Genomic DNA, 12539 nt, shown 5'->3' with positions numbered 1-12539 from the left:
TTTATGTTTACAATTGTTGCCTCAATTTAGTATGCCTGACTAAGTTTTGCATTACATTTCACAGGTGGACTACAGGTATCAACAGAACACTTGTTGGCGTTTGAGCAAGAAGGTGAAAAAGAGCACTTCTTGCCCTGCTACTGTGTTACTGATCTTGAAAAGGCATCCACTATGTGGATTAGTCTAGGTTAGTCGTTTAAAAAAAAAAAGCCAAAAGACAATCTTTGGTATTAACAGCTTTATACAACTGAGACTTACCGTATTTACTGTATTAGAAATTGGGTAACACTATTTCAAATGTTTTTCCTTCCTTTAAAAACAAATTGGATAAGAATCATCAAAATGAAGAGAATCTCGTACATGAACTAGTTTAGTTTAATTAGAGGGCTAAAATATAAACAGTATTTGCAAATGAACCTTTAACAATACATTCGTAACATTTGTCTTTTCCTAGCTGTTATTGTTAACTTAATTAACTGTTATTCACTTCAGATCTAGAGATCCTCACATGAAGGAGGGGCTCTTCCTTCATGTTAACTTACGCAATATCCACAGCCATCATGCTTCATTTTCTGAAGTCAAGACGAGGAGAGATGTTTCTGCAGAAACGATTGAAAAGCTGAATAAACTATTTGAAAGTGGCCACTTTCCTTCATCAGCACTCAACGTACTAAGGTACAATTTACAAGAGGAAGAATGGTACAACTGTGTGTATGCTGTTGCAGATCGTTCAGTTTACAGATGTCTAGTTTTGTTATAGGTTAATGACTAATTCAATCTATCATAAATGTCTTACATGTGTCTAATCTGCTGCTGAATTAAAATTCCAGCATTTATGTTATTTTAAAAGCTGAAATATTCTTATTCTTTATTGCAGACTACCACAAACTGTTCAAAAAAGCATTTTGTAATCAGCAGTGGAAGAAATGTTCAATGATCTTGAACAAACCCTTGATGATTACAACAAGGAGCAAGGGGATGTCTGTGCCGATATGATCAAAACCACTGACAATCAGTTAGTGATTGCCATATGCACACCAATGATGAAGAGAGTCCATGTCAGGCTAAGAGAGAGCAGTGAGATGAGTGTTTGTGGACTCTTCAGGGCATCATGGCCGCCACAAACATCGCATTTTCCGACTCCTCACCGTCTCTTCAGCTGGTGGGTTACCTTTGCGTGTATTTACCACCACATCAGAAACCAAGGAAACAATTTCAGCTGCCGTGGAGCTGTTGCAAACTGTCTTTTCACCCGAGACGTTCTTTGGCCACCCAGAGGGACCTCATAGTTTCATGACTGATGACTGCATCACACTCAGGCAGGCACTACATGGGGCATTCCCCAAAGCTACATTGATCCTTTGTGCTTTCCACCTCCTTCAGGCCATGTGGAGATGTCTGTGGAGCATTTCAAATGGGGTTCCCAAGCCGAACAGGGCACACCTCCTGAAGTCCTTCAGACGTCTAATATACGCCTCCAAACCAACAGCTCTCATGAAAGGCTACACCAGCCTGTTGGGAGAACACATTGCCTCACATCACCTAAAGGTTGTGCAACACCTGAAGGAGGTCTTCAAGCTGCGAGAGGAGTGGGCCGTCTGCCTGCAGGATGGACCCTTCACTTTGTTACCAACACTACAGGAAGACCAAGACAACTACACTGTGGCAAGCTCATCAAATGCTGCCGTGTCCTACCATGTCAACACGGCCATCGGCTGCTGCACATGCCCGGCAGGGATTATGGGTGGACACTGTAAGCATCAAAGTGTGATAGCCCGGTTGTTTGGACATAATGACAGCTTCCTTCATGGCGTGTCACCAAACACACAGAAGCTGCACTATCAAATTGCCACCGGTGAGTTTCTTTGCGTTATTGTGTAATCTCTCCCAGTGTCTTATCAAGGACAGCCTGAAGTGTGCTATTGCTTTTATAAAACAGTTGTCAGTTATGGCAATATTAAAGTGATGGACATATTCCAATTGAAACAGTGTTCCTCCATCAAGCATTGTTCTTACAAAGAAATAGGCCCTCTTGGCCGGCGGTTGCTATGGAACGTACTATCTTGATGTAATTTAGCGTGTTGCTGCCCTGTTAGTTTAACTGAGCGTCGCTTGTAGACATTGTGAAGTTTCTCAAACTGAATAACGACCACACATATAAAAATCAAACTGCTTTTCTAGCTTAATCGTGTTGTAAGATATCTGCTGAAAAAAAAGGTTCTATGGACAGATTTAAGCAAAAGAAATAGTTTCTACTGCCCATTAACTCACCAGAATCAGCTAATGTTAGCTTGTAGACTTTGTAAAGTTTCTCAAACTGAATAAGCTGATTTACATTTTCCAATAACAGAGAGCGTTGGTATCTATAAGGATAACTAATCACTTTATAAATGTTTTGTACTAAATAAGAATAATCAATCACTTATAAACAAGTTTACGTTTAAGTCCCTACACTGTAGGTATAAAAAAATTAAAGCGGCATGAGGAATTGGACGTCATAGCTGTGGTAGTGCAACCTCACTTTGTCCTAAATGAGAGGTTGAGACAGAATCTCACTTCTTGAAAGCATTGGGAAGAAGGAAACAAAGGATGTCATCTATATAAAATAAAGCAAAAAGAAGTGGGAGGAGTACCGGAATCTGTCTTCACTGAGGTACTTGGTCGAATTTGGATCAGTGATGACATGTTGGCTTGAGCAAGCTTTTGGTAGGGAACATAAAAGTTTAAAAACAAGAAAGGTCCAAGGCACTCTTCTTGGAAAAAGAGCCAAAAAGCTTTTAATCAGAGGGCTGTTTAATGGTGAACAGTAGAGAAAATGCTAAACATGTTTAAGTATCATAGTTGGGTTGTAACCTGGCACCAAAAGACCACAACTGCAATGACCACCCACAACTTGTTTATACTTTCAAGCATTCTGGACCTTTTCTGAAAACCAAGATGGAGTAGTGTGTTTGAACTGTCATGAAAACCTGTGCCTGATTGCTATCAATTAACACTACTTAATAAATTGTAGGCTATTTCAATGCAGTAAAAATATTTTATTATCCAACTTGGCGAACCATAAGTCCCCTTATCACATTATCACAAACAATGTTAGTGTATGCATGCTGAGGCTGCTGTAAATTGTGTTACATTATAACTTCTAAATAATCGATTTACAGTGGATTCTGAGCTAAAATATGCAGTAGCCTATGCTCCATGAGGAGTGTTAACCAAGTCTGTCTAATGGTAAATACTACCAATACTATGAGTATATGAATACTTGACACCATATCATCTACCTGGTTGGTTCATGTTGGTCTGTTATGTACTGTATGAGCATGTGCAAAAAAAAACAAAACCTCTCAGATAGGCTTTCATACTAAAAGCTTTTATTTGCAAGTTGTCCAAGCTCCTTCAAGGGTATGCCTACTGCTGCCAGTGAATACGATCGGCCCATGGTGATTTGTATACATTGCTAGCAGCTGCACTGTGATCACTGACTATGGCTTCTCTTTGAGCATCAGATATAAAAAAAAAAATCTAATGAGTGAAAGGCTAAGTCTGTCCGAAAGCAAAGGTCCACTGACGTACTGCAGTCAGATCTATACCGGGATAAGAAGGCTGAAATGAAAAGGAATAACTTGGAGGGGAAATATCTGCTGAAGCAGTGTTTGTTCCATGTTAATCTATGCGCATTGCTGTTAATATCTTATAATTGTCAGGACATGTATTGCCACTTCTCCATGAGAGGGCCCAACATGTGTTAAGAGATTATAGGGGATTTTCCACAGCTGGGATCGCTGCTGGATATTCAGTTGTATGAGCCTTGATCCCATTGATTGTCTTAGTTTTGATCCCCACAGAGAGCGAGCAGAATCTTCTCATAGTCTCCTTTAGTGTCATCCTGAAAGAAAGACAAGATTTTTAGATAGTTTCTTACCCCTCTCGTTTGCCATGTTTAAGATATACGAAAAAACTGTGACATAACTATTGTCATCATCAGAAGTAAGATGTTTGCTCACCAGAATATCCCGGTAGAGTGTTGTGCTGTAGTTTTTCTTGTACTCCTCCTTGATCCGTTTCAGGTCGATTTCAGAGCGGCTCACCATGATGCGGGTCAGGGTGTTCTTGCGGGTACCTTTACCCTGATGAGCAGAAAAGAGTCAGTCATGCAAGGCCTCTGCATGTGTTTTTTAAAATATTTTTTCATGTAGTAGCCTATGAATTCTGTACCTTCATGGCCAAGTGAAGCTTCTCGGCAAAGAACGCAGGCCGGCTTCCGGCACACTTCACTGTGGTTATTTAAAAAGAAACAATGGGACAAGTTTAAATCAAGTCGCACTGCTTACCAGATGAGGTAATACAGTTAGAGTTAAGGGTTGTGCCTTTACCTAGTGCTGTGAGACAATGTTCAATATCTCCTTTCATCTCCAGGGTGATAGCTTTGGCCACGTCCCCTTTGCTGTACTTTGTGTAACAGTCAAATACTGAAGGAGAGGATGTGTTAGATCTGACTGGAACAAAGTAAAAAATACTAGTTTGACTGAACAGGACAGGTAGATAACTAACCTTTACGGAGATGAGGGGCGCTCCTGGTGGTGAGGATCTCAATGAAGGCGCTGCAGTCTTTGCCCTTCCTGCCCTCCCCGGCCTGGTACAGAGTCCTGGCATCGCTGTCAACCAGCTGCTCAGTTACTCCCTCAGTCCTGCCAGCCTGTGATGGAGACAAGCAGAGCAAAATCAGTGATGAACACAATACGAACACTGACACTTTAAATTTGTAAGAAATTATTTGATTGTATTATAATCTATTTTAAAGTTACTGTATTTTAAATTATTTCAATTTGCTGTGTGACACTAGCTTATTCTTTAAAACAAAATATTTCTAAGCATCTACTGCAAATGTACTGCTGTGGAAGCCGTATTTATTATGGACTTGTGTATGCAATAAACTGTTAATAGGCAGCTCTTTTGTACCATAAAATATGTACTGGGTGTTAGAATTTTTTTTTTTTTGTAGGCTTAAGGGAGCTCAAAATAATGATAAAACAGTGGGCTGGGTTTGCCTCCACACGGCTCTCACAGACTCGTCAAACACCAATGTTTTTTCACCGCCACATGCGCTCACATGCACGCTCGGCTCGACCGGCTAACAAAACAAACAAACAGAAAAACTTACAACGCAAACGAACGGAAGAGTTACTTCATTCTCTGCTCAGGACGCCAATACTCTACTATATCTTTACATAGAAAATATTTGTAGGTAAATGTTCCTGAACAAACAATGTTCTATTATATAGATAGTGAAGACAATAAAGAAGTTTTAAAAGCTAGTTTAAGCACAAAGAAAAAAGGTTGAATAAATGATTAATTCACCCGCCAGGCATTATTTTCATCAAAGTTTGCATTTTTCATCCGGTTATCAAAATGCAGCTCTTGACTATTTCAAATATGCGATGAGTGGTCAGCATTTTGAGTTTGTACTGTGAATTCGCCCTCGTTAGACACCCCCCCAAAAAAAAAAACAATTGTTAACTTGTGCTGTGTCAGCATTTGTGTGTATTTATCAAGGGTGTGAGTTTGTTTATTTTTTTAACAAACCACTGTTGCCAGAGCAGGTAACATAGGGAGTGTTATGTCGCCTCAGAACTTAAAGCATCCTGGTGCTGTGGATGAATAGGTGTTTGTACTAAACATGTCATCAAAATCCTGCAACGAGTGCAGCGTGAAACACACCGCGAGGCAGAAAGTAAGTAAGGACACACACGTACCTTGCAGAGTTCAAGGAGGGCGGTCCTGAAGTCTCCGCTAGTGTCACCCCTGATGTCACTCTCCAGGTCCTTCTTGTAATCTTGGCAAAGAAATAACAATATATACACATCAAGGATATAAAGTTATTTGTTTGTTTGAACTACATCCCATACTCCAGATGTTGTAATTCGCCATGGTCCTGTTTCTATCACTACTATTTCCAAAAGCTAACTTGATGAAACAAAGGAGATTTTTTCTTTAAACTATGTCGGCACGCACCTTCCTTGTAGGCTTTCTTAATATCCAGGATCTCCCTGTTGTTTCTGGAAGCCAAAATCTCTATAAGGATCTCCTCTTCTGTGCCCAGACCCTGATGATACATAAAAAAACAATAGATGAATATGTGGAAGTGGGCGGATGTCATCATGCACCAAACATAACAGACGGTGAGACTGCAACATTTGCCATAGACGAGCTTGGTTTCAGAGTAATTGATACATTTATATCATTGTTCTTATTAAATGAGACGAGTGCACATGTGTGTGTGTGTGTGTGGGTGTACCTTCATGGCCAATTTCAGCTGCTGTGCATCGTACTGGGCCGGTGTTTTCAGCAGAGCTAACACTACCTCCTCCAGATCTCCCTTCAGGGCGTTCTTGAGTGCTGCTTCCAGAGGCTACAAGTGGATAACCAATGAGTAAATATTTGTGGACAAGTGATCACGTGTCTTGTACTTGGGAGCAAAATGTACTCTTTGTTTAAGTCTCATTACCTTGCCGCTGGCTTGCTGGTAAGCCTCTTTGATCTGCTGTCTCTGCTCGTTGCTCCTTTTCACCAGAACTTCAATGATGGTGTTCTCATCCACACCTGTAGAGAGGACATTTTGTCAAGCAAAGTCATCATTTCTACTTCTGAGTCTGTTTGACAAGGATGCAAAAAAAATGTAAAGTACACAATTCGGCAAAGACTTAAGGTCGTACTGAGAGAAGAAACTTTCTTCTTCTGTCTATTACACTGTTGTAATGGTGCGTGGCGACCAGGAGATGGTGTTAAAAGTTCTTACAGGAAAGGCGAACATGTCATGCTTTTAGTAGACACATTGCAAAGCTGAGACATGTTCACACAAGCTCCAAAGCTTGTGTGTGTGTGTGTGTGTGTGTGTGCATTTTTAAGTTCACCTTTTGCCTTGATGGCCTTATCCAAGACTGCTGCATCTCCATTAGGGCTGAAATGAGGTGCTGCAGTCACCGTTCCCTCATTGGATAGGACCTGAGAGACACAACAGATTATTGTGTGTTTGGTAAATACTACACTCCTACCGAGTTGCGTGCGTTTGGCGGGTTGCAAACTTGCATTTTTGAAATTCCTTAGGTGCAAAAGTGCTCTTAAAAAAAGAAAAGCTCTTTCTCCCCTTACACATTTCCTGCATCTATCCTCCACCATAACACATAAAAGCAGATAACTGTGACAGATTTTATGCCCCCTGTCGGCACTTCCTTGGCAACCTCCGTACCACCAAAGACCATGACTGTGCCTTTTAAGATGTGTACACACTATCCTGTTGTACTGAACTGAACAATAACAGGAGAGTCAGAGAACACACACTGAAATCATGCAGGATAACCTCATGCAACTTTCCTGTAAAGTTCACTTTAAGAAAGCAGAAGTAGCATTTTGTTCTTGAGTTTATAAAGGGAGGGGCACAGATTCCTGCTACTATGAGTCACACTCACAACTTTTAGTATGGTCTTCTTTCTTATTGCGTTAACTCTTTATAGTCCCGACTCCCTTTCACTTTAATAACAGTCATCTTATCCATTGCTCCACACCTTTTGTCTTTCCTCCTCCCTTCCTTTCTAGTTTTAAATATCCCACCCATTCAGTCTTTTCCCTCGCTGTCCTCTCTACACTTCTCTGCTCTCAACTCTGCCTGATGAAAATTTTCCACCCTAGCATACCACAGGAAGAGAGGAAAAAAAGGGAAAAAACAGTTTTGTTGGCAGGAGCCACTGGAACAGAACCACAGAGTTACGTACTGACTCATCGGCCATGCCCATATAGACCGTCTGCTGCATGAAGGCTTGTAAGAGAGACATGGTGGCACTGCTGGACTCTGTCTGTAGAAGGGAGAGGAGAAGATGTGATCAAACAAAGTCCACTGAACTCACTGTAGATAGTATTCAGAGAAGGAATGGTGTTCTTTTATCGGTTCTGCTACAGTAGTTCTTATCTATTAACCTTTTAGCAGAAGAAAGAAGGAGCAGCCCGGGGAACATAAGCCTCTGCATATTTACTGTAGGTTAATGATAGGTGGTTTTTCCATAATGGCAAACATGTGGAAGTCTGGCCACACCCACGTTCAACTCTGATATGGGTTTACAGTATATTGTAGGCTGTAGAGTATAGATCCGGTCTCCTTTAATGCGCAGTGATATATGATAGAGAGTGACAAGTCTGCTTCGTAATTCACCCATCTCTTCGCTTCTCCCCTCAAATGTACAAATCCAAAAAATGTCGCAGCTGTTTTCCCAACCACACCCTCAAAGGTCGCATCAGTCCATTGACAGAGAGATTATTGAAAGTCACCGCACTTCGTGTTAAACTGAACAACACCCTCAGACTAACAGCTGGAGAACAGATAAGAGTTTTGTTTTTTTATTTTCAACAAAGGAAAATGTCTTACCGTTTGGTCTTAGAGGAAGGGAGTCTGTCTCACTGAAGTTTCAGGGACGTTGTAGCTACAGGGAAAGTGTATATATAGTCATGTTAGACCCCACCTAGTAACGGGTCCAGCCCATACTCCTCTCTCCACAGCTGCCATTGGATTAAACCGCTGTCCGCCGCAGCAGAGCGCAGAGCCGTGCGTAAAAACGAGGAAGAGTGTCTCCAGCAGACTCTAACAGTCACGCTGCTTACTTCAAAGCATACACACTGTCTGCTTTGAAGTAAGCAAACTATGACTATGAAGATAAACAAATTGCATCGTACTGTATGAGACAGTTTCATTAAGTTTTTAATCTTTCATAGACACGGGGATATCACGGTAAATCAACAATACCCAGAATGCATCTGGGATTTAGGGAGTAGTGATGTAGTTGATGACTCACTTTGATCTGATTTTAGATTATATTATGTATTCCAGTACAATATTCCTACACAGGAGGTTCTGTTTATTGTTTATTGTTTAATTTCTCATGTTTATTATTATCACTTCTATTAAGCTTCACATTTACTGTGATTTTGTTGTTTCTTCTAATGTTTTACAGTTTCATTAAACATTTAAAGGTTACATGATAATAAACCTAAAGACGTTGCTGCAAGTGAATGTTTGTAATTTTGTATTTTTGTAATTTTGCTAAATTAACTCTCGTTGTGGCTCTATGGCTTCTGTTGATGTGTTTGGTGGAAGCCCAGTGGAAGTAAACATAACTCTCTCTGCTGGAATCCAGAGTGTCTCTAGAATACTGTTACTGCTCTCATTTTCCAGAAGACACAATGTCACTCCTGACGTTATCTCTTCTGCAAAAAAAAAAATTTTTATCAGGAGGTTACTTATACCTCGTCAAATGAGCCCACGCCCCTCTGTGTGTCGCTCTGTGGAAGCCCTGGTTTCTGTTCCTCAGCATGAAAGCACTCGTAGGATCAGCTGAGCAAAGACCTTAACATTCCTCAGAAAAGTCTGCCTTTTTGTGTTGAGTTAATGAGTTTCTTCAAGGTGTGGCGTGTTGTCATGGCAGCACAGCTAGGGCCTGACGCTACCTGCTACCTTCGTGCCTCAGCAGAAGGTAATGTACTGTATATTACCTGCCAGCATGATGACACATTTGGCTGATGACCGCATCATTCAAGCCCAGACATACTTACTCACCAAAAGAGTGAGACTCTTAACAATCAAGATTTCACAGGCCTTTGATGACGTCCATAAAAAACTAAAAAACTCTGATGAAAGGCATGCTCTTTTCTGTTGGGACCAGTATAGAGCTGCACAGTAATTCATGTTTCAGTTGAAAAGATATTGTTACAAAAAAAATCCTGATTGATGATTGTGATTCACAATTATGTTGTATAGATTGGCAATAAGCAAAGTCAAATTCACTCCAACTTCTCAGAAAAAGTGTTCTGAGATACCTGAGGATTTTATAGTCAAACTTAACATTGTGACATAGTTCAGTGTGATTTACCTCAACTGGATTAGGTCTACATGAAATGTCTATTGTTTCCATTTTTCCATATTGTTTCTATCACAGTGTCAAAAAAACAGCAGCTGAACTGTGTTACAGCAATATTTACACCATTTGGACTTTCACTTTGCACTAAAGTTCTTAATAAAATGAGAAAATACTCAGTACTTTTCATTTGTCAAGTATTTAATTCACACAGGAGCACAAAAAATAAGCTTTACAATTTGGTTAGACTATTTATATCGGGATAGAAGAGTCCGGTCATATTGACCTGCCCTAGTGTATATGTGTGTTTAATGGCACTATTTTAAGTTTCCATATTTGACAAAGTGACACTGTCACATGCATCCACAGTGGAATATGGTCAGGGCGGGTTTGAATTGAAAAAGAAGGAGGAAGAGATAAAGCTGTATTTTCATTAAAGTGGCATCATGGGTGTATTTATCTTATTTAACAGATGTGATCCAAATGTTTCGAATGAGTCCCTGAGTCTAAAGACAGGAAATCCTCCTAGGGTTGGCCAAGAGCAAGAGGACAAGATAGTACAATACATTGGATCAGCTACAGCAATGGCCATGACAGTGATTCACAATGACTTCTTTGGGAGGTTTTTGGACACTGTACTTTAGCAAACAGTGGTGGAAAATGATAATTTACTTAATAAAGGTACCAATACAACAAATTAAATACTCCACTACACGTCAAAGTCCTGTATTCAAAATCCTACTAAAACCACAGAAGTATTTTCAGCTAGATTAACTTTAAGTAAACTGAGATTTGATTCCTGGAGGCTAAAGATGCATCAAAGCGTAAGCAGCGTTTTACTGCAGCTTCTCAAGCTGAGCAAGTTTTAACTCCTGTATATACAGTAAACTAGTTTAGTCCAGCGGTTCCCACACTTTTTCTGTAAGGGGTCACAAACCAAAAATACAATAATCACATGTTTTATTCATGTAAAATCCTAAGCGCAAATAGTAACCACAGTTGTGAAATAAAAGTACTAGAGTAAAAAGCACAATATCTAGAAGTATATAGTGGCAAAAATACTCAAGTAAAGTACCTCAAATTTAAAGTACAATGCTTGAGTAAATGTACTTGGTAACATGCCACTACTGGTATCAAATACAATTTCTATAACATCTGATGTTCTCTTCTTCACAACAAACCTGCATAAAGATCATTTCCTGATACTCCTCAGTGCGGTTGACCAGGATGTACGTTACCGCCTTGTTCCCCACCCTATTGACCACTACCTAACACGTGCTGAAAGTTTCTCCAGGAAAACAAACAGAAGCAAGAGAGATAGAGTAAAGTGGGTGTTTGTATGACCTGTGTGTGTGTGTGTGTGTGTGTGTGTGTGTGTGTGTGTGTGTGTGTGTGTGTGTGTGTGTGTGTGTGTGTGTGTGTGTGTGTGTGTGTGTGTGTGTGTGTATGTGTGTGTGTGTGTGTGTTTTTGTGTGTGTGTGTGTGTGTGTGTGTGTGTGTGTGTGTGTGTGTGTGTGTGTGTGTGTGTGTGTGTGTGTGTGTGTGTGTGTGACAGCATCTAGTTACAATCTGTATCTTACACACAGGAAACCTGAGGACAGTTTGGGGCATCTTTTTACCCGTCTGCTCTGTAGGGTTTAGTCCAGTACCTGGTGAAACTCCATCTCTGCTGGTTTAATATTTAAATACCGTAGAGAGTTCGGTTCCCCTTAGAGATCAGGATCCTGGTCAGCATAGCACCACACAAACTGTACCGAATCACACTGAAGGGATCTTATCTTCTCTCAGACCAGGTAGTGCTTTTATCATCAATCCTTCTTTATTCTTTCTTTTTTCAGTTATGTCATGTTATCTGCTCTCTTGAAGTGTTTTCTGAGTACTTCATATTTTTGTTTTTGATTTCATGCATCACTTTATGGCAATGTAGCTCAAATATTAGAAGCACTTTGTTTAATATTAGAAACACTTAACTCAATCTTTAAGCACTTAAACTCAATCTTTGGGAAGCTCGTAGTTTACAGTCGCTTGGAAAGGCTGACAAAAGGACTGCACTCCCTGAGTGACTCTGCTGAGTGAGCTTATTGACATCTGCAAATAGTTTGAAGGTTGAACAAGAGTTTATAAGGGAGATTAAATTATTTCGGGATTTTCAACTGTGTATAAATTATATATATATATAGGCTCTCTCTGGCTTTGAAATTATTTTAACCCTCTTTTCTTTGCAGATTTTAGACCGACCCAGTTGCATATTTTCACCTACAAAGACCGAACACAAGAACAGCAGCGACAGCCAACACACTGTTGTATACACAATGTATGTGAACTCTTCTGGAACTGAAAAAGGATCTTATTCACTGACCTTTCTGGGGAAGAAAGTAGGGAGACATCAAACTGTGGCCCCTGCAGGCAAGCAACGTGAGTTTAAAACAACTAATAAACGGTTGCAACGACTTATATTTATCTGCATGGTGGTAATGACACTGCTGTGTTCATTTCTGTATCATATACCATGATATATATTGTAGAAGAAGCCAATTAATTTTATTTAATTTGATAGTGACGATGCATAGTTTCAACCCAGAGCATGATACTGATGTGCTGCACAGACGGTTTATTTTGCAAATGTTCATCTCTTGTCCC

At 40.1% G+C, this 12539-nt stretch overlaps 1 protein-coding gene across 1 annotated transcript; it reads right to left on the bottom strand.

Moving 5' to 3' along the window:
* Positions 1-3351: 3351 nt before the first annotated feature.
* anxa1a (annexin A1a) lies at positions 3352-8472 on the bottom strand. The gene is made up of 12 exons (XM_083912077.1): positions 8417-8472; positions 7770-7850; positions 6912-7002; positions 6506-6600; positions 6296-6409; positions 6013-6103; positions 5754-5833; positions 4552-4696; positions 4374-4469; positions 4216-4274; positions 4005-4127; positions 3352-3886 (listed from the first exon to the last, which is right to left on the bottom strand). Exons 2-12 carry the CDS (start codon positions 7827-7829, stop codon positions 3827-3829), a joined length of 1014 nt encoding a protein of 337 aa, XP_083768203.1. The 5' UTR covers positions 7830-7850; positions 8417-8472; the 3' UTR covers positions 3352-3826.
* Positions 8473-12539: the final 4067 nt, after the last annotated feature.

The sequence above is a fragment of the Echiichthys vipera genome (assembly GCF_963691815.1).
Source record: "Echiichthys vipera genome assembly, chromosome: 4".
Classification (NCBI taxonomy): Eukaryota; Metazoa; Chordata; class Actinopteri; order Perciformes; family Trachinidae; genus Echiichthys; species Echiichthys vipera.
This window is presented reverse-complemented; position numbering and strand designations above follow the sequence as displayed.